The sequence below is a fragment of the Cutaneotrichosporon oleaginosum genome, assembly GCF_008065305.1.
Source record: "Cutaneotrichosporon oleaginosum strain ATCC 20508 chromosome Unknown ATCC20508_contig06, whole genome shotgun sequence".
In the NCBI taxonomy this organism is placed as follows: Eukaryota; Fungi; Basidiomycota; class Tremellomycetes; order Trichosporonales; family Trichosporonaceae; genus Cutaneotrichosporon; species Cutaneotrichosporon oleaginosum.
The window spans coordinates 895,747-917,017 of record NW_027072175.1 but is presented as its reverse complement, the minus strand read 5'-3'; the positions used below and the strand labels follow the sequence as shown (position 1 = coordinate 917,017).

The 21,271-nt window shown below is 58.7% G+C and overlaps 7 protein-coding genes across 7 annotated transcripts; 6 read left to right on the top strand and 1 right to left on the bottom strand.

Annotated features, from left to right (window-relative positions):
* Positions 1 to 628: 628 nt before the first annotated feature.
* On the top strand, positions 629 to 2,564 carry COLE_06784 (uncharacterized protein; the record flags this gene model as incomplete). The annotated part of the gene is made up of 2 exons (XM_018426926.2): positions 629 to 784; positions 819 to 2,564. The coding sequence occupies 2 exons, from the start codon at positions 629 to 631 to the stop codon at positions 2,562 to 2,564; spliced, it is 1,902 nt and encodes a 633-aa protein (XP_018276358.1).
* Positions 2,565 to 3,033: 469 nt separating this feature from the next.
* Positions 3,034 to 5,179, top strand: COLE_06783 (uncharacterized protein; the record flags this gene model as incomplete). Its single annotated transcript, XM_018421532.2, has 7 exons — positions 3,034 to 3,094; positions 3,195 to 3,280; positions 3,314 to 4,562; positions 4,638 to 4,733; positions 4,766 to 4,967; positions 5,004 to 5,056; positions 5,088 to 5,179. The coding sequence occupies 7 exons, from the start codon at positions 3,034 to 3,036 to the stop codon at positions 5,177 to 5,179; spliced, it is 1,839 nt and encodes a 612-aa protein (XP_018276357.1).
* Positions 5,180 to 5,743: 564 nt separating this feature from the next.
* COLE_06782 (uncharacterized protein) lies at positions 5,744 to 7,271 on the top strand (the record flags this gene model as incomplete). Its single annotated transcript, XM_018424139.2, has 4 exons — positions 5,744 to 5,912; positions 6,002 to 6,436; positions 6,472 to 7,118; positions 7,152 to 7,271. 4 exons carry the CDS (start codon positions 5,744 to 5,746, stop codon positions 7,269 to 7,271), a joined length of 1,371 nt encoding a protein of 456 aa, XP_018276356.1.
* A 1,242-nt stretch (positions 7,272 to 8,513) lies between these two features.
* Positions 8,514 to 10,454, top strand: COLE_06781 (uncharacterized protein; the record flags this gene model as incomplete). Its single annotated transcript, XM_018426077.2, has 2 exons — positions 8,514 to 8,713; positions 8,768 to 10,454. 2 exons carry the CDS (start codon positions 8,514 to 8,516, stop codon positions 10,452 to 10,454), a joined length of 1,887 nt encoding a protein of 628 aa, XP_018276355.1.
* A 488-nt stretch (positions 10,455 to 10,942) lies between these two features.
* COLE_06780 (uncharacterized protein) lies at positions 10,943 to 11,841 on the top strand (the record flags this gene model as incomplete). Its single annotated transcript, XM_018420082.2, has 3 exons — positions 10,943 to 11,049; positions 11,082 to 11,595; positions 11,629 to 11,841. The coding sequence occupies 3 exons, from the start codon at positions 10,943 to 10,945 to the stop codon at positions 11,839 to 11,841; spliced, it is 834 nt and encodes a 277-aa protein (XP_018276354.2).
* Positions 11,842 to 12,064: 223 nt separating this feature from the next.
* COLE_06779 (uncharacterized protein) lies at positions 12,065 to 13,278 on the bottom strand (the record flags this gene model as incomplete). The annotated part of the gene is made up of 5 exons (XM_065626501.1): positions 12,065 to 12,720; positions 12,758 to 12,836; positions 12,870 to 12,988; positions 13,042 to 13,195; positions 13,231 to 13,278. The coding sequence occupies 5 exons, from the start codon at positions 13,276 to 13,278 to the stop codon at positions 12,065 to 12,067; spliced, it is 1,056 nt and encodes a 351-aa protein (XP_065482195.1).
* Positions 13,279 to 14,063: 785 nt separating this feature from the next.
* Positions 14,064 to 21,242, top strand: COLE_06778 (uncharacterized protein; the record flags this gene model as incomplete). The annotated part of the gene is made up of 6 exons (XM_018424138.2): positions 14,064 to 15,884; positions 15,961 to 16,102; positions 16,139 to 18,491; positions 18,621 to 18,648; positions 18,686 to 18,708; positions 18,782 to 21,242. The coding sequence occupies 6 exons, from the start codon at positions 14,064 to 14,066 to the stop codon at positions 21,240 to 21,242; spliced, it is 6,828 nt and encodes a 2,275-aa protein (XP_018276352.2).
* Between the last annotated feature and the right edge of the window lie 29 nt (positions 21,243 to 21,271).

Below are 21,271 nucleotides of genomic sequence, written 5' to 3'. Positions count from 1 at the left end.
GTATTGGGCTTGCGAGCGCGAGAGCTTTCGATGCTACTTCGACAATTGAGCCGCAGCCTGGAGCATGCAAAGGGTAAAGAGCAAGACGTATGCATGGGTGCACCAGAGGGATGATGCAAGCAGAGTCGATGAGGGCTTTTGTATACGACGCTTTAGCTCAGTGGGAGAGCGAGCGAGTGAAGCTCTTGAAGCCCAATTCGTTCGGTCGTGTGTTCAATCCACACAAGCGTCATACACAAAGTCGGCTACCGCCCTGACCCCAGGGCGTCGTAGTCACATTTGCTTTTGCCCCATGTTTGATGCGATGCTGTAAGCTGTAGCAGTTTGCCTATTGTGCTTGTCGAAGAGGGCGGTTGGTCAACACATTCATTGTTGATAAGGGATGCAGCCCTTGCGCTTCCGTACAGCACACCAGCGTCTCCGTCCCGATTTTGTCTCCACCAGATTGGACACAAGACGGGCGGAGTCCCAATTGCATGTTGCATGTTGCCGCGATCCGAAGAAAGCCACGTGCCTCCACTTTCAATTGATCCCGCCCAGCGCAGAAGTTCACTTCTGAAGAGTCAAGATCGTCAAGACCCAAAGACAATTGTTCCCCATCGACACTCGGACGTTGAACCTGGACGCAATGGCCTCGATATCGTCACCAACGCAGCTCGCGACCTTCCAGAACGCCCAGGCGTCTTCTTCTCGCCTCCCCCATGTCCAGCTCGCACCAGTCCACGGGAGTCGCGGAAGACTGGCAGTCGCCGCAGTGAACGCGGATGGAGTGTGGACCTACGACGTGAGGCGTTATACCCCGAAGATGCTAACAACAGATCAAGACGTTGCGACCAACGGCAACTTACACCGTTCCTCCGTCGACAGGATTCACGAGCGCGCCTCTGAGCTTTATCCCAGGCGACGACGACGAGGCGCGAGTGACAGTGGTTGGAGCTACATCTGAGAAGGAAGGCGGGGCAATTTGGATCTGGGTTGGGGAGGAGGACAAGCGGAGCGTCAAGGCTGGCGTGGTTGCGATCCACGGGTGTATGTGGCCACTGCTCGTTGTGGGAGGCACCGGCGCGCTGTTTCTCCTCGACGCTGAGCTACAGCTCTCCGCACTCACTACGCCCAAACCGAAGGCTGGCAAGGTACTTTCCAGTGCGCTGGTAGGGTCACGCGCTGTCATCGTCGATGACCGTGGCAAAATTACAGTGTACGCACTCGACTTGGAGGCAGGCTCGGCAAGTCTACTTGCGGAGGTGACAGCTGCGAGCTCCTACCTCGCAGCCAGCGCAGGTGAAGTCATCGCAGCCATCGACTCCAATCACCGTCTTCACGCACGCAAGCTGTCTGAAATTCTGGAGAACGCAGATGAGTCGCCTGGAATCGCCATCGCCAATCCCACAACACCTCTGGGCGTCCTTTCGCTTCCCTACGAAAGGCCTCTTGCCGCCCTCACGACGTCTCACGATGGTGCAGGGGTCACAATCGTGTCGGCCTCGGCGGACTTGCCTGCTGCGCTGGCCACGAGTCATCTCTCGACTGGCGGATCGCAAGTGACAAACTTAGCCGTGTTATCAACCTTCCCCCTCGTTCTCGGCGCGGTGCAAACGCACGCAGGGACTAATGGGCGGAGCATCATTCATACGATGGACGTAACCCTTCCGCCACGTCTTGGCCTTGCCCAGCTTCTGGGGAGTGCCACTGCGACGGCTGACGTCCTCCGTCTGGGTCACCAGGCTTCGGGTGGTGCCGATAAACTCCTGGATGCTGTCTCATCCGCTCTCAAGGCGGGTGAGGCGGCCCGCGCAGAGAACACATTCACGACCTGGCTCGAGGATGAGGAGAAGCGCGCTCCAGGCCGCCGCTTCGTAATTCCGGAGAGCGTTGCCCGGCGGCTCGTCGACATGGTGCTCGTTAACAAGCCGTACGCCGGCAAAATCATCCATACTCTCATTGACAGGCGTCAACTGCATGAGGACATGCGCGAAGGCGGCGTCGTCACGGCTCTTCTTCCGCTCGACCGGCTCGCCGTCTCTCGTCTCTTGCGCAAGAATCCTGCGCTACCCGCGCGCTCGGTTGTGGCCCTTCTGGTTGTCGACGACAAGGTGCTCGAATCCGTCGTTTCCGGTCCCGCACCTGACCCGTCATACCGAGCCGAGCTGAAGCGGCAGCTCAACGCGGACGCTGCGTGCCGCATGCTGGTACAGCTCACCGCCTGGGCTGAAGCCCACGCCACGCGTGACGATGGTCTTGGCTCCTGGCTTGAAAAGCAGCCCAAGTCCAGCTTGCCCCCTCTCACTGCCGTTGTCGCACACGCATCTGCTCTTCTTGACGCTCACCTCCCTAGCCTCCTCGAGAAGGAAGATGAGCTCACGCGCCTTTCGGAGGCCATCGCTCCCGTTATCGCTGCGCAGACCGACTACCGCCGTCTGCGGGCACCAATCGATGCCACATTGCGCGCACATGCAGCAAAGAAGGAGGAGGCGGGCACCGATAACCGCCGCAGGCAGTACAAGCAGGACAAGATGGCCGACGAGGCGTTTGGCAAGTGGCGCGTGGAGGATTTCGTTTTCTAGATGCATGAGTTTACGCGACTCTTGAGGCATACAAATGGAGGCAGTGGGCGTCAGACGTGGACCGCATTGTCACCGACAAGTGACGGGGCAACTATCAGACTCAGCTCCTCGATGGTGGATGTCACTGTTGCGACGAAATCATGCAAGGCACGGTGATCTTGTCTATTTCACTTATCTGCCGTCTGTGGGCCGGGGAGTACGGGAAGTGAATGCCGAGATTCTCCCACACGTTTGCCCTCCTCCGGCCGTGCTCATGGGCTGCCGGCCGGCATGAGGCACGACGGACCACGCCGAAGCTGAGCCACTGGGGGAGGTCCTAGACAAGACATGTGACCGCTTAAGCAACAGTCGGTCAAGGCCGGACGTGACCGGCTGCGTGCTTTGGGGTTGGCTCGGTGTGTACGTGCTGGACATACTTAAGGTGAGAGTGGTGGGCACCCCCCCCCAAGCGAGCACAACTACAAGCAAAATGAACTCGACCGTTGACATGAGCCTTAAGGACACCGTTGGCAAGCTGCCGTGGCAGGAATGTAAGCAGCTCACGCACTGTCGCGTGTTCCCCCACACCCCCGCACTCATCTCGGCGACTATCCTTCAGTCACCGCCCTCGCTTTTGCCATCTGACTCCAGGCGACAAGCTCATCTGCAAACCCGGTACGCTTTTTGAGATCGAGGAGATCAAGATTAAGGGCATAACGCAGCGCTCATGGAAGAACGTGCGTCGACTCTTCCACCAGCACTGATGTCAGCAATACCCGTCGTACCGCGCCATGATTATGGAGCGGATGCCGAAGCATGGGGACAAGGTGATGCTCGACGCGCCTCGCCCTGACCCCGCCCCCGCCGGCGAGCGCTACCAAATCACGCACGCGGAGGCGTACCGGCAAGCGCTGGAGGTGGGAGCGATGCTTCGTTCCCGCGGCGTCGGTTATGAGGACCATGTCGCCATCGTCGGCTTCAACTGCATCCCGTGGCCGATCGCATGGCTTGGGTGCCAGCTCATCGGCGCTGTGCCCATCATGGTCAACAGCTCTCTCGTGATGGACTCGATGATCCACTGCCTGAAGATCACACACCCAAAGATCATCCTCACAGATGCTGTCAGCGCTGTCGCACTGACGCCCCATCGCTCCCAGCTCAAGGGGCTCAATTGCGGACCCATCGTGTCCTGGCAGCCTCTTGATCACCTCGATGGTCCCAAGGACATCGAGGTCGTTGACTTTTCGAAGCTCAGCAGGCCTGCTATCGTGGCCGACATCGAGGCTGGGCGCGGAGGCGGCCTCGAGAACCTCGGCCCCGACTCGAACGCCACTATTTTCTTCACCTCCGGCACCACTGGATATCCCAAGGCAGTGCTGGCGACACAGCGCGCCAACATGCACAACTTTGTCTCCTCGATGTTCTCGGCGATGCGCGCAGGGATCCGTGCTGGCGCACCCCCTGACGCCGTCATCAAGATGGTTACTGGGCCGCCCGACGTGGACACCGTCGGCCTGCTCGCTATCCCTTTCTTCCACGGGACAGGCTGCGTGGGGTGGCTAGGCAAGACATTACACGACGGCGGGAAGCTTGTGCTCATGCGTCGCTGGAGCGTCAAAGACGCCATCAAGCTCATCTTTGAGCACAAGATCAATCTCATCGGTGGTGTGCCGTCTATCGCCGTGGCGATCATGCAGACCAAGGCCCTTCCGCCTGACTACCCCATGAAGGGTGTCGCGTACGGTGGCGCCCCTCCACCCTCTCGTCTCGCCCACGACATCCGCGATCAGTTCCCCACTGCGGCGGGGAGTCACGGCTGGGGTATGACGGAGACGACAGTGCTCCACTGCCAGCACATTGGACCAGACTACTACGCCAAGCCGAAGAGTTGTGGGCCGCCCGTGCCTATCTGCGACGTGCGCATCATTGACGAGAACAAGAACGTCCTCGGGCCTAACCAAGTGGGACAGATCCAGGCGCGTGGGCCCAACATTATGAAGGAGTATTACGGCAACCCCAGTGAGCGAACCCCCCCCCCCCCCCCCCCCCCCCCTCCCCCCGGGGAGAATGTGTCTGAGCTCGCTAACGTTGCAGAGGCGACAGCCGAGGCGCTTGATGACGAGGGCTGGCTCAGTACCGGTGATGGCGGATACGTAGACGAGGACGGCGCGCTGTACATCGCAGACCGGAGTGAGTGGTCTGTTTGACTGTGCTAACGTCAGTCAAGGACATGATCATTCGTGGCGGGGAGAACATCTCGTCGGAGGAGGTCGAGAATGCGATCTACTTGGACGACCGGATCGCCGAGTGCGCATCCGTCCCAGTGCCAGACGACTACCTCGGCGAGCTGGTCGCCATCGCTGTCAGCTTGGTGGAGGGCAAGAAGGCTACCCCAGAGAGCATCATGGCCGCGGCAGAGAGCAGGTGAGCAGGCGCTCTGAGCGTGGAAGTTGACGTAAGGTTGCGCCGTGACGCGCGCCCTGTCTTCGTGTATGTTTCGGATCAACTTCTGCGTGAGTGTGTATCCGAGAACTCTAATGTCAGCCCGCAACATCAATGGCAAGCTCGTCAAGGCCGACATAAAGAAGACGGTCCAGGCGGCCTATGCAGCGCACAAGTCGCGTGCCAAGCTTTAAATAGGGGTAGAGAGCAGCCATCGGAAGTCACTATGCACATGTACTCTAGCGAGGTTGACGAGGAGGTTTGTGGCAACGTCGGCCGTAGTTATGCAAAGTGGCAGTCCGGGCGGCTGCGAGCGCCACCTTTGGTGTCGATCGGAGGATGGGTGGAGGATACTCGGCATTCATCGGTGATTCGAAACTCGCGGTCCACCTCACATCGTCCGTGCAAGAAAAGCAGTCGCCTTCGCCGAGGTCTGATCAGCAACCACCATCTGAATGCTTGCATCAACCGGGCTCATCCTAGCGCGATGAGTGGCTAGCAAGGCTCGGACCCGACACAACGTGGCATGACACGGGATTTCGGCCGATGAGGTGTGCCTCACCCCCGGCGCCACGGGGCGAGATTTATCTGATAAATGACCCTGAATCGCCGAGTTTGACGAACCATGCCCAACGACACCGATATGCACCTTTCTCATCTCAACTCAACTCTCAGCTATTTCAGCTCCGGGCACGCGCTGCCCATACCCCCTCTTTTTCTGCAAGCACCAAAAGTGGCGACGAGGCGACAACGACACGATGGCACAACCACCAGCGCCAGAATTGGCGGGCGCACCTTCTCAGGCTCTGCGCACTGTCGCTGTCCTTGGCGTGAGCTACGGCGGCGGACATGCTGCAAAGCTCCTCGCGTCCCAGCTCCCGGAAGGGTGGCGCGTCGTTGCCATCGACCGCAACACTCACATGAACCGTGAGTGCGAAGCGGCACGCCGAAGGCGGTTGCTCGACAGGCCCTCTCCCTTCCCACCAATCCCTCGGACTAAGAAGGCTAACACGCAGACGTCTACGTCTTCCCGCGCGTTATCGCCCTACCGAAGCATGCTCCGAAAGCTTTCCCTCCCTACACCAATCTCTTCAAACTCCCGCCAGCTCCCGAAGTGGACCCGGAGCCCGGATCGCCTGCATCGTACCAGGTGACGCAGAAGCGTGGCGTGACGAACGGCCCTCACGTGTTCGTGCACGGCGAGATCTCGCGTCTCACGACAAGTAGTGTATCTTTCCGCCGCTCAGGAGAAGAGGAAGACGAGACCATCTCCTTCGACTACTGCATCCACGCCCTCGGGGCAAGCCTTCCTGCGCCATGCGACGTTTGGCGTCCCGACAACGAGGCACCCGGTACGAAGAAGGGTGCCGTGCACTGGATGCAGAAGCAGAGCGGCGTGATCGAGCGTGCGCCGCGCGTTCTGATTGTCGGAGGCGGCGCACTTGGCATCCGTGAGTGTCTCTCATAACTGTGGAGCTAACATTAGAATTTGCAAGCGATATCAAGAGCATCTGGCCTGAGAAGGAGGTGACGATGCTTCATTCGCGCGCCCGCGTCCTCCCACGCTACCCCCAGGAGATGCACGATGCAGCGATTGACGGGCTCAAGAGCCTGGGCGTAAACGTTGTGCTCGGCCAGCGCGTTGTTCATTGGCCTGCCAGCGATGCCGAGGGTGTCGAGCAAATTGTGCGCACAGATGCAGGCGAGGCCTTTACCGCGGATCTTGTGCTGCCATGCACCGGTACCAGGCCACACTCGGAGCTCATGGCGGCGATGGACGCGCACACCGTTAACCCGGCGAACGGGCGAATTGCGGTGCGGCCCACGACGCAGGTGCGTCGCTTCGACGTGGCCAGAGAGATGGAGGGGCTCGCCGTGGATGACAAGGAGCCGAAAAGCGAGCCGGGACAGGACGCCGACCTCGACCACATGTTCGCGATCGGTGATTGCGCGGACACGACCGCCATTCAGGCCGGACACGTGTCGTACTACCAAGGCGTCGTGGCCGTCAAGAACATCCTCAAGATGATCGCGCGTGAGAACGCCACTCAGAACCACGGCCCCAGCGCCGAGTCCGATGAGTTGGAGACTTACACTCCCACCCCGCCCATGCTCAAGCTTACGCTCGGATTAGTGGGTAACTTTTAGACGCCGCGCTGACGTTAGAAAAACTACGCTACCGCCATGCCTGACGGGGTGACTGTCGGCGAGGACGGCGTCGAAGACCTTCAGGCGCGCGTCATGTGGGGTGTATACCATGCCGATGACCTTCCAGATGAGGCCTAATGCAGGAAGTGGCTTGGACGGGGATCACGCAGAGGCTAGGTGTGAATAGATGCCGATGCATGTTGTACCTACTGAGCGTGTCACCTCCATCCCTGGTGTGATGTCCCCGCCAACGTACTGCGGCTTGAAGGGCAACTTCATGGCACTGTCATTGCTCTTGGGTGGGCGGCGCTGCGCTTCCGTCTATAGAGGCTTACTCAGCTGGCGGCATTTTGCGCTGCATTGCTCAAAGTGTTCCCGACGTTAGACTCTCTCAGAGAGATTTCTGTCTTCGTGTTCTGAGGCCTGAGCGTAGTGCGACCGTGGTGCCCAGATTGGGGCCCAGTGTCAGCAGCGCGATGCCCCTCCGTAGGTTTGGCATCAGTGTGTAAGCCCGTGAAGTGCGTGCGGTCTGTCCGCGGAGACACGCGGGGCCCAGGGCTGTCGCCGGGCGGAGCATGGCTACGGATATCGCCGGGCACCACGGGGTCGCGGCGGTCGCTTTGGTCGGCGACACGCTCGTCTAATCCGGCAAGTAACTGGGGTGTGGCACGGCGTGCTGTTCCGCAGGCACGATGAAGCTTGTCCAAGACAAGAGCCGGTTAGCAGGGGCTACGTTCGGCACGCGGCATTCGGTACGACCAGAGCAGGTGAGGCGGAGGTCGAGGCGGTCGGTAGGGTGGGGCTACGCACGACCATCAGGGCAAGATCTACGAGGTCGCGCGACATTGCATGCGTCATTCTCAAGCTCCAAGCCGTCAGTTTTACGCAAGCAGATACAGAGTACGGCATAAAGCTGAGATAATGTGTCTGTACAAACCGCCCAGTCTTCTTAGGCATGTCACATATGTTTGAAGCACGCTATTCACTTGGTCGATGTCTTGCAGTGCCGGCGGGCTGACGCGATAAGCAAACACGTGCACTGCAGGGCTTTGCCGCCGGCATCGGAGAAACGGCTACCTCTGGAGCAGAGGCATCGACGTATGCCCGGTGACCCTACAAGCCAACAGGCGGAGGCGCAGATCGCGAAGGAGGGTGAGTACACCTAGGCATCTCAATTACCCATGTGGGTCGCACAGGGTATATTCTTGTCGAGTCGGGTCTTGGCAGCAGAGCGGCGTTCGAAAATACACACAGGTACTTACCATGCGGTTTGGAATGAAAGTTGAGCGCTGTCATCGGCGGGGAGCGGGATGAGCGACTCGACTGCAGCGCAAGAATATAAGTCAGCAGGAGAGCGAGGTTGTGCCCACTCATCCCATTATGGCCACCGTCGAGAAGCGCTGGAACGACGTCGAGAACATGTCCGCTGGCCACTTCACATCAGACCTGAAGGAGAAAGCAGAACCGGGGTACACTGTGCACGATGCCGACGTCTTTCCCGCCGATGATGAGCGCGACCCCGCCCTCATCCCCACTGAGGAGGACTTGCGAACACTCCCTCGTGTCCCCGCTGGCATGCCGTGAGTACTGCTTTCAGTCTGGTAGCCCCTGAAGGACATCTGCTAACACACCAGTCTTGTCGCGCTCGCAATGTGTCTGATTGAGCTCGTCGAGCGCGCATCGTACTACGGGACATCTGGGCCGTTCAACAACTTTGTCAACAACCCCATTCCCCCAGGCGGAAACAGCGCCGGTGCTGTCGCACGCGGCAAAGACCACGAGAACGACTCCCCCGGTGCGCTCGGTCTCGGGTCAGTCTCAGCCTCGGCGATCGTCCAGATGTTCAAATTTCTGGCGTACGTTATTCCGATCTATGGTGGCATCGTTGCGGACTCGCGCTGGGGCCGTTTCAAGACGATCTGCTGGGGCACAGCCATTGGCGGTATTGCACACGTGATTCTGGTTATTCCTGCAATCCCTCAGGTTCTTGCGGTGCCCAAGGCAGCCCTCGGCGTCTTCATCGTCTCGGTTATCATTCTCGCTTTCGCCGCGGGCTTCATCAAGCCGTCGCTCGCCCCACTCCTCTGTGACCAGTCGCCTGTCAAGGAGCAGACGATTCACTACACGAAGAGCGGCAAAAGGGTCATCATCGACCCCCAGGCAACCGTCACACGCTACCTCAACCTCTTCTACCTCTGCATCAATGTCGGCGCTCTCTTTCAGCTCGCCACCACCTACTCGGCGCGTTATGTCGGCTTTTGGCTGGCGTTTTTGCTTCCCGGCATTCTCTACTTCATGATGCCGCTTGTGCTCTGGTGGGCCAGCCCCCGCCTGGTGAAGCTTCCACCCCAAGGTTCCGTTATTCCTGACACCTTTGCGGTGGTTAAGGCGTGCATGGGCAACGGCGGCTGGAAGAAGTTTGGTCGTGGCGGAGACGCTTTCTGGAATAAGGCGAAGCCTTCATTCATCCGTGATCGCGACGGACACGTTGACGAAACCAAGGTATACTGGGACGACAAGTTTGTGGAGGAGATTCGCCAGACATTCACGGCCTGTGCAGTGTTCATGTTCATCCCTATCTTCCAGCTTGCCGACGGCGGCTCGGTCGGCCTGGGCAATATCGTCAATGACATGTCGGTCGCCATGACGCTCAACGGCATGCCCAACGACCTCATCAACAACTTCAACTCGATCTCCATCATTGTGTTCTCCCCCATCGTCACTTTCCTGGTGTACCCATTCTTCGAAAAGATTGGGTGGCCGCTCAAGCCCATGACCCGAATGTCGATCGGGTTCTTCTTGGGCACCATCGGTTGCATCTTTGGCGCAGTCATCCAGGACCGAATCTATAAGACTTCGCCGTGCGGCAAGTTTGCGACCCACTGCATCATCGACGGCAAGACGGCCGTCTCGCCCGTCTCGCTCTGGTGGCAGATTCCCCTCATCATATTCCCCGCCATTGGCGAGCTTTTCGTCAACGTCACCTCCTACGAGCTTGCATACACGCGCTCTCCTCCCCGCATGAAGGGTCTCGTGTATTCACTTTCGCTCTTTAACACTGCCATCGCGTCTGCGATCTCGCTGGCGTGCTCCAAAGCGCTCACCGACCCCAACCTCGTCATTGCGTGGATCGTCCTTGCGTGCGCCTGTTTCGTGCCCTGCTTCATCTTCCCGACTTACTACCGCTCGCTCAACACTTTCGAGTTCCAGTGGTCTGCAACGGAGAGGGACGCGAAGATTGGCGGCGGGCTTAAGCACGAGCCAAATGCTGGTGTCAATGATATTGAGGCTCATCCCATCAAGGACACCGATAAGTACTAGAGTGGGCAAGTCTCATGAGAACTGTGCCCTGGATCTTTGTATGAGTAGAGGAATGGGAGTCATTATTATTATTATTGCAACTTCATACCCCGCTGTCGGACGATCGGAGAGTAATAAATCGGATTCGCCAACCTGAAACGCAGGGCGCTGTGAATGCAATGTGGCGAAGAGACGCTCACAGCACGTTTCAGATGCCGGATATAGATATCCGCTGACCCGCATCGCTGATCGCCGAAATGATGACATGAGCAATCGAGAGACAGTAGTCACGCCATTGCGGGGATCGTTTGCTCCATCGCCCACTTCTCCAAGCGCCAAGCTTCTCTTCTGATCACAACAACAGATATCGAGCGGCGAGCACGACACCCGGCACGGCATACCAGCACAGACACATCCCACGCCGTCCCACCATCTCTCGATGGCCACGTTCAGCTCATAATCCCCCCTCCCCCCGCCGAGCCCGCCTTCCGCACAACCCCACCATCAACATGGCAAACGCCTGGAACGTTGTTTCCTCCGCCTGCGGCGTCATTTACTTCACGGCTTGGAGCGCCAGCTTTTACCCGCAGCTCATCCTCAACCACAGGCGAAAGAGGTATGCTTACCCATCATGCAGGCTGACGTTAGTGCGCTCGGCCTCGCGCCCGACTTTGTCGTTGTGAACCCAATCGGCTTCCTTTGCTTAGCCATCTGGTCCTTTGGCGCGTACTTCTCCCGTACCGCTCGTAAGCAGTATGCGGACCGACATGACGGACACGCGCCCCAGGTCTCGAAGAGTGACCTCGCCTTCTCCGCGCACGCACTCCTCCTCTCCACCCTCACGCTGGTTCAGAGTGCTTGGCTATTCTATCGCGCACACCGCGCGAGGAAGAGCGTAGAGGAGCAATCTCCCCTCTTGAGGAGGAAGGTGCGTGCCCCGGTCTCGCCACACCGCCTCACCCGCGCTGCGTTGGTTATCATGGCCCTGGCTGCTTTGTGGGTCGGTACCAGCACTTTGCTCGGCCGCACCGAGCTACTCGACTTCCTCTATTTCGCCAGCTCGCTCAAGATCGCGATTACGACAATCAAGTACACACCGCAGCTCATCCTCAACTACAGACTCAAGAGTGTGCGGGGCTTCGCTATTGCCACCATCCTAGCCGTGAGCTGCCTGGTGGCGCTGAACTGACTCAAGGACCTTACTGGTGGGGTCTTCTCGCTCGCCCAGCTCGTAATCTCGAGCGTCTTTATCGACGGGCAGGTCGCGGGCATCTGGGCGAACCCGGGCAAGCTTGGTCTCGCACTGATCACGATTGGGTTTGACATTGCGTTCATCGTGCAGAATTACGTCCTCTACCCTCGTAGGGGCGAGGAGAGTGACGACGACGTGTACGAGGAGGACGATTGATCGAGACAGCTTCTGGCCGCCGGGGTCACGGAATACAAGAAGACGTCTCCGTTCTGTATACATTATTCGGCATGCACAGTTTACGCCTTTCATGCCGCGTGCGCGGGCATTCGCCTTCGTGCGATGGGGCGCAGTGCAAGCAAGCAGCGTTGCGTGCGCCCACGCCAATGTACACGTACCGACCTATGCATTGCGTCTATCGACTCACACAGATCAACAACTCCTACCAGAAACGGCCGTTCGATGCATCTCCAAACCCTTGGCATGGGTCCTGGAGCTCGGCAAAGTTGGCCAACAGAGGAGTGACGCTCGTGTATCCGTGATAGAACGCCCACGCGTCCGTGCCCTCCGGCACAGCCTCTGGTGAAGGGTGAAGGAGGGGGTGGAAGTTCGGTGCAAAGCGGAAACGGAGCGGACCGTCGACGTCTTGCAGCGTGTCTGCGTCGTCTGGCTGCTGCACCTTGTCTGCGGCGCTCCAATTGGTCTCCTCCTGCGGTGGCTTCTGCGTCGGCACAAACAACTGCCCATACGTGTTGCGCCACATGGTGGTAAAGCAGACCTTGCGGTTCGCGAGCTCGATGGCCTCCGTTACGAGGGGCACGTTGACACTGTACACCTGGACAGGATTGCGCTTTGCCTCATCTTCCCATCCCCAGTCGTCGAAGAGACGCTTGCACACGCCGACTGCTACTTCGTGGGCCAACTCCAGCGCGCGCGGCGGTACAGGCCGTTCCACCACACCGTAAGAGAGTGCGATGGAGGGCATGAAGGTCCGCTTCTGCCCGCTTGGCCCCGCGATCGGCACTGCAAGTGCACCAGCCATGGCGGCCCCAATGGTGCCGGAGCTCAGCGCAAAGGCCGCCGACGAGTTTCGTCCGTCTGTCGTTAGTGCTTCACCTTGAAATTGCGGGCTCACGGTTCGGCCCCGAGATTAGCATGTCTACCTCGCCGGGATACAGATTGTGCAGTCCGATATTGCTGCACGTGGCTGGTGTCTGAAGTCAGCTTGAGCCTGGTATACCACTGACCCCGTTGAGGAGGACCCATTCCATCGTCTCGCCCTCTTTCAATGGCCGACGCGCCGTAGTAACTTCGCCTTGCCGTCCATCGGGCTCTGTGGTCAGCAAAGCTCCACGTTGGACCTGCCCAGTGGGTAAAAGAATGCTGCGGTAATGATCTGGTTGATGGCGAAGCCCTTGCCGACCCTGCGATTAGCGCCACTCGGCCGTCGCACACACCAGGAGCGCTGGCCGTCCGGGATGACCACGCGCACCTCCCATCCCAAGTCGTTGATGAGCTGCTTCGCGAACTGGAAGATATTTGGAGAGTGGTCTGAAGGAGGCCCGTCGTCGTTCTGTCTGAGCTCACACCAAACCCTTCTGAACTTACGGTTAGCAGCACTACCGGACGCTTGCCGAGTGTGGGAACTGGAGGCATCGTGCGTGGAGTGGCGAGTGGAAAGTTGTCAGGAGAAGTGGCGGAGAGGAGATGAGAGAGGATCGAGGGGTTATGACGGAATGTAGTCCCAGGCCTAGAATGTGCGGCTTCAGCACGGGGAGACGGAGAGCGCCGACGATGGCGACAGCGACGCGGGGGTGGTTCGCCCTCGGCCCGATCACGTCGGCATCCTTCAGCACTTCCTGCCCCACTCTTCAAAATTGAAAGATTGCCACACCGTAAAAATGCCGAATGTCCGCCGATCCACCGTTAAGGATCACGTTGCTCACCAGTTGCCACTCGAAGGCATCGAAATCCTCAACACCCACAAACATCCCCACCCACTTCAATCGGTGCTCGCCATGTCAGCCCCTCCAGGATTCGGTGGGCCGTCAGGCGGACAGCCGAACGGCGACTCGGGCATGGAGGGCGACTTCTTCGGCACCCTCACCCAGGCCGAGATCGAGAAGAAAGCAAGGAAATGGCGTCAGAGCCAGAAGCGCCGGTTCGACATGAAGCGCCGCACCGGCGGCGGTGGCGGCATAGACATGGGAAAGGCGGTGAGTCATGCACAGTGTGCGCTGCCCTCGCGTCCCTCGCGTCCCTCGCGCGTGTGTGGCAGAGTGGCAGATGCAGTTGTTTGTGCAGAGTGGAGGGGGTTGTCACCATGATTGATGCTGACTCCGCAGGACCTCCCACCTGGTAAGATTTGTTGGCCGCGTGAGGCGCGAGGCGATAGCTAATGTGCAGAGCATATTCGCAAGATCATCAAGGACCACGGTGACATGTCCAACCGCAAGTTCCGGAACGACAAGCGCGCACATCTCGGCGCGCTCAAGTACGTGCCGCACGCGGTGATGAAGCTGCTCGAGAACATCCCCAACCCGTGGGAGCAGGTGCGCGAGGTGCCAGTGCTTTATCACATCTCAGGCGCGATCACGTTCGTCAACGAGATCCCGCGCGTGATCGAGCCAGTGTACCATGCCCAGTGGGCATCGATGTGGTTGGCGATGAGGCGAGAGAAACGCGACCGTCGGCACTTTAAGCGCATGCGCTTCCCACCGTTCGACGACGAGGAACCACCGATGGACTATGGTGACAACGTGCTGGACGTGGACCCACTCGAGGCTATCCAGCTCGAGCTTGACGATGAGGACGACGCCGAGATCATCGACTGGTTCTACGACCCCCAGCCACTGGAAGACACGGAGCAGGTTAACGGCCCCAGCTATCGTTACTTCCAGCTCACACTGCCGCAAATGGCCAACCTGTTCCGCATTGGCCGCCAGCTGCTCAGCGACTACACGGACCGTAATGCCTTCTACCTCTTCGACAAGAAGAGCTTCTTTACAGCCAAGGCGCTCAATATTGCGCTGCCTGGTGGGCCGAAGTTCGAGCCCCTGTTCCGCGACACGGACCCGTACGACGAGGACTGGAACGAGTTTAATGACATCAACAAAGTCATCATCCGTGGCCTGATTCGCTCCGAGTATAAGGTTGCGTACCCGCACCTCTACAACTCGCTCCCCCGCTCGGTCCACATCGATCTGTACCACGAGCCCAAGAACGTGTACATCAAGACGGACGACCCCGATCTGCCCGCGTTCTACTTCGACCCGCTGATCAATCCGATCTCGCAGCGGGTGGTCGCCGACGCACACAGTCAGTTGGTGTCGCACGAGGACGAGGTGTTTGGGTACGGGAATGACGAGGACGAGGACGACGCGTTTGAGATGCCTGAGGAGCTGGACCCATTCTTCGACTCGCGCCCGCTTGAGAATGAGTTTACGGCCGACGCGATCGCGCTGTACTGGGCGCCATACCCGTACAACCAGCGAAGTGGGCGGATGCGCCGTGCTCAGGACGTGCCGATGGTCAAGACTCTGTACCTCGAGCACTGCCCACCTGACCAGGCCGTCAAGGTGCGCGTGTCGTATCAGAAGCTGCTCAAGGTGTACGTTCTCAACGAGCTCCACAAGAAGCCTCCAAAGGCCATGGCCAAGCGCAACCTGTTCAAGTCGCTGAAGAACACCAAGTTCTTCCAGTCGACGCGCCTCGACTGGGTTGAGGCTGGTCTCCAGGTCGTGCGCCAGGGCTACAACATGCTCAACCTCCTCATCCACCGCAAGAACCTCAACTATCTCCACCTCGACTACAACCTGAACCTAAAGCCTATCAAGACGCTCACAACAAAGGAGCGTAAGCGCTCGCGCTTCGGCAACGCATTCCACCTCGTCCGCGAAATCCTGCGCCTGACCAAGTTGATTGTGGACGCGCACGTTCAGTTCCGCCTCGGCAACGTCGACGCATTCCAGCTCGCCGATGGCCTGCAGTACATGTTCGCGCATGTCGGTCAGCTTACTGGCATGTACCGTTACAAGTACAAGCTTATGAGGCAAATCCGCATGTGCAAGGACCTCAAGCACCTGATCTACTCGCGCTTCAACACTGGTCCGGTCGGCAAGGGTCCTGGTGTTGGTTTCTGGCAGCCTGGATGGCGCGTGTGGCTATTCTTCATGCGCGGCATCGTGCCGCTGCTTGAGCGTTGGCTGGGGAACCTGTTGGCACGTCAGTTCGAGGGTCGTAACTCAAAGGGTACTGCGAAGGTAAGTCAGGCATTCGACGTGATGGCCGAAGCGAAACGGACCGAGCAGAGGAAACATGGAGCACGCTGACGTCCAGACTGTGACGAAGCAGCGTGTGGAATCACACTTCGACCTTGAACTGCGCGCCGCTGTAATGCACGATATCCTCGACATGATGCCTGAGGGTATCAAGCAGAACAAGGCGCGCACGATTCTGCAACATCTTTCCGAGGCATGGCGTAAGTTGAGGTGGAGCAATCTGTGCTGACAAGCAGGGTGTTGGAAGGCGAACATTCCATGGAAGGTGCCTGGCATGCCGGCGCCCATCGAGAATATCATCCTCCGATACATCAAGTCCAAGGCCGACTGGTGGACCTCCGTGGCCCACTACAACCGTGAACGTATCCGTCGCGGTGCCACTGTCGACAAGGCGGTTGTGCGTAAGAATCTCGGGCGTCTCACGCGATTGTACCTCAAGGCGGAGCAGGAGCGCCAGAACTCCTACCTCAAGGATGGGCCATACATCTCATCTGAGGAGGCTGTGGCGATCTACACATCGACGGTGCACTGGCTAGAGAGTCGCAAGTTTGCGCCAATCCCCTTCCCGCCGCTGTCGTACAAGCACGACACCAAGCTGCTGGTGCTGGCACTCGAGAAGCTCAAGGAGGCGTACAGCGTGCACGGGCGTTTGAACCAATCGCAACGCGAAGAGCTCGCGCTGGTCGAGCAGGCTTACGACAACCCGCACGAATGTTTGTCGCGCATCAAGCGGCTGCTGTTGACGCAGCGCGCTTTCAAGGAGGCCGGCATCGAGTTCTTCGACACCTACGACAAGCTCATCCCATGTTATGACATTGAGCCGGTTGAGAAGATCACCGACGCCTACCTTGACCAGTTCCTCTGGTACGAGGCGGACAAGCGCCACCTTTTCCCAGCATGGATCAAGCCGGCTGATACCGAGCCGCCTCCCCTCCTCGTGTACAAGTGGTGCCAGGGAATCAACAACCTCACGGACATTTGGGACACAAGCGATGGCGAGTGTGTCGTGATGATGGAGAGTGTTCTCTCGCGCATGTGGGAGAAGGTCGACTTGACCCTGCTCAACCGTCTCCTTCGCCTGGTCATGGACCACAACTTGGCCGACTACATCAGTGCACGCAACAACTTGACATTGACTTTCAAGGACATGTCGCATGTCAACGCATACGGCATGATCCGTGGGCTGCAGTTCTCGTCGTTCATCACGCAGTATTACGGCCTTGTGCTAGATCTCCTCATTCTTGGCCTGCAACGCGCGTCGGAAATGGCTGGCCCTCCCGCCGCGCCCAACTCGTTCCTACAGTACCGCGACACGGCAACCGAGACCCGTCATCCCATCCGCTTTTACAGTCGTTACGTTGACCGTATTCACATCTTGTTCCGCTTCAGTGCCGAGGAGTCGCGCGACCTCATCCAGCGCTTCCTCTCCGCCAACCCGGACCCAAACAACGAGAATGTCATTGGGTACAACAACAAACGGTGCTGGCCGCGTGACTGCCGCATGCGCCTGAACAAGCACGACGTCAACCTTGGCCGCGCAGTGTTCTGGAATGTCAAGAACTCGCTACCCCGCTCTCTCACTACGATTGAGTGGGAGGACACCATGTGCAGCGTATACAGCAAGGACAATCCGCAGCTGCTATTCTCGATGTGCGGCTTTGAGGTGCGCATCCTCCCACGCGTGCGCACCGAGAACGGCGAGCAGTACACACTCAAGGATGGCGTGTGGAACCTCGTGCAGGAGAACACTAAGGAGCGCACGGCGCAGGCTTTCCTTCGAGTCTCCGACCAGGGCATTGCCGAGTTCAACAACCGTATCCGCCAGATTCTTATGTCGTCGGGCTCGGGCACGTTCGCTAAGATTATCAACAAGTGGAACACGGCGCTCATTGGCCTAATGACCTACTACCGCGAGGCGGTTGTCACGACTCCCGAGCTCCTGGACGCCCTCGTCAAGGCCGAGAACAAGGTGCAGACGCGTGTCAAGGTCGGTCTCAACTCGAAGATGCCGAGCCGCTTCCCTCCTGCTGTCTTCTACTCCCCGAAGGAGCTGGGTGGTCTGGGCATGTTGTCGATGGGTTTCGTCCTTATTCCAACGTCGGACCTCCGATGGAGCAAGCAGACAGACGGTGGCGGTATCTCCCACTTCCGCTCAGGTATGACTCACGAGGAGGATGCCCTCATCCCCAACCTGTACCGTTACATTCAGCCTTGGGAGGCGGAGTTCCTCGACTCGGCCCGCGTGTGGTCGGAGTACGCGATGAAGCGCAAGGAGGCGACGGCGGCGAACCGTCGTCTCACACTCGAGGACCTCGAGGACTCGTGGGACCGCGGCATCCCGCGTATCAACACGCTGTTCCAGAAGGACCGACACACGCTGGCGTACGACAAGGGCTGGCGCGTGCGCGTCGCGTTCCAGCAGTACCACCGCTTGCGCGCGAACCCGTTCTACTGGACCAACCAGCGTCACGACGGAAAGCTGTGGCAGCTCAACGCATACCGTGTCGACGTCATCGCCGCGCTCGGTGGTGTCGAGGGCATCCTTGAGCATTCGGCATTCAAGGCGACCGGTTTCCCGAGCTGGGAAGGGTGAGTTAAACTGACGCAGCGAGGAGAATGCGTGTGGAAGGGTGGAGGGAGCCTTTGCGGCCTCAACCATCTTACCCACGGCTCCCCTGTTCTATGACTTATGTGCGAGATCCTTACTGACTTCCTCAGTCTGTTCTGGGAGCGTTCAAGTGGATTTGTGAGTTATAATTGCATGGTGCAAGCTAACATGACAGGAAGAGTCGATGAAGTTCAAGAAGTGCGTATATCTGGCATCGGCCCCGTCTCCGGCTTGCCCCACTACCTTATCTGTTCCCCTTGCTGACTTCCAGGCTTACAAATGCGCAACGTTCCGGTCTGTCCCAGCTGCCTAACCGTCGTTTCACGCTTTGGTGGTCGCCGACGATCAACCGTGCCAACGTCTATATCGGTTTCCAGGTCCAGCTTGACCTGACGGGCGTGTTCATGCACGGCAAGATCCCGACGCTGAAGATTTCGCTCATTCAAATCTTCCGTGCCCACTTGTGGCAGAAGATTCACGAGTCGCTCTGCATGGATATCTGCCAGGTCCTCGACCAAGAGATGGAGGCGCTCGGCATCGAGTCTGTTCAGAAGGAGCAAATTCACCCGCGTAAATCGTACAAGATGAACTCGTCAGCATCGGACATTCTCTTGTTCGCCTCCCACAAATTCCTCATCACGCGTCCGTCGCTCCTCAACGACAACCGTGACACAATGGACGGCACGACGTCGAACAAGTTCTGGATCGACATTCAGCTGCGCTGGGGCGACTTCGACTCCCACGACATTGAGCGTTACGCGCGTGCTAAGTACCTTGACTACTCGAGTGACTCGCAGTCGATCTATCCATCGCCAACCGGTACCCTCATCGCTGTCGACCTTGCGTACAACATCTACTCGGGCTACGGCTGCTGGTTCCCTGGCTTCAAGCCACTCATGCAACAGGCCATGGCTAAGATCATGAAGGCCAACCCTGCGCTGTATGTCCTGCGTGAACGTATCCGCAAGTCGCTCCAGCTCTACTCGTCTGAGCCGACCGAGCCGTACCTCAACTCGTCGAACTACTCGGAACTGTTCTCGAACCAGGTCATCTGGTTTGTTGATGACACCAACGTGTACCGCGTCACCATTCACAAGACCTTTGAGGGTAACTTGACGACCAAGCCGATCAACGGTGCCATCTTCATCTTCAACCCACGTACCGGCCAGCTGTTCTTGAAGATCATCCACACGTCTGTGTGGGCGGGCCAGAAGCGTCTCGGCCAGCTTGCCAAGTGGAAGACAGCCGAAGAGGTTGCCGCGCTTATCCGCTCGCTCCCCGTAGAGGAGCAGCCCAAGCAGGTCATTGTTACGCGTAAGGGTATGCTTGACCCGCTAGAGGTTCACTTGCTCGACTTCCCGAACATCGTCATCAAGGGTTCCGAGCTGCAGCTCCCCTTCCAGGCGACGCTCAAGATGGAGAAGTTTGGCGACCTTATCCTGCGCGCGACTCAGCCACAGCTCGTGCTCTTCAATCTTTACGATGACTGGCTCAAGAGCATCTCGAGTTATACCGCGTTCTCGCGTCTCATTCTTATCCTTCGTGCGCTCCACGTCAACAATGAGAAGTCCAAGATCATTTTGCGCCCCGACCGCAACACCATAACAGAGTCGTACCATGTGTGGCCGACGCTCTCGGATGAGGAGTGGATGAAGGTCGAAGTCGCCCTGAAGGACGTGATTCTAACCGACTTCGGCAAGCGCAATAGTGTCAATATTGCGTCGCTTACGGCCTCGGAAATCCGTGACATTATTCTTGGTATGGAGATTCAGGCGCCATCGATTCAGCGTCAGCAGATGGCCGAGATCGAGAAGTCGACTGAGGCGTCGGCTGCCGTGACGGCCGTCCAGCACAAGACGACGAATATTCACGGCGACCTGATTCAGACAGTCACCTCCACGCAGTACGAGGTAGCGACCTTCGCGTCCAAGTCTGACTGGCGCGTGCGTGCAATCTCTGCAACCAACCTGCCGCTGCGCACAAACCACCTCTTCGTCGGTAACGACGAGGTCAAGGATGATGCCGGCGCGCTCACCTTCGTTATGCCCAAGAACATCCTGCGGACGTTCGTCGTGTCGGCGGACCTGCGTACCCAGGTCGCTGGCTTCCTGTACGGCGTGTCGCCGCCCGACAACTCTCAGGTCAAGGAAATCAAGGCAATCGCGTGGGTTCCCCAGCGTGGCACTGCTACATCAATCGAGCTGCCGCACGAGTTGCCGCAGCACGACTTCCTTCTGAAGGGCCTTGAGCCACTCGGCTGGATCAAGACGCAGAGCCAGGAACTCAACCATCTGGCGCCACAGGACGTGACCACGCAGGCTAAGATCATGGCAGCGAATCCGGACTGGGCGCCGACAAGCATCTGTGTCACGGCGGCATTCACGCCTGGCTCGGTCTCGCTGAACGCATGGGAGCTCACGGTTGCGGGCTTCGAATGGGGCCGCAAGAATGAGGATCAGAGCGGCCAGTTCCCCGGCTGGAACGCAAGCATGGCGACTCGTGTTCAGTTGCTCCTCACCGACCGCATCCTTGGCATGACACTCGTGCCGGAGGGTGGTGTTTGGAACTACGGCGTTGGTCTTACCCAGAGCTGGACCGACAAAATTCACTACAACATGACGCTCGACCGGCCGCAGCCGTTCTGGGCGCCTATTCACCGCCCCGCCGCGTTCCTCACCTTCACACAGATGGAGGGCGACGACAGCGCCGATGTCGAGAATGCCCTCGCCTAGTGTGTCCGTTAGAAAATAACCCAGTTACT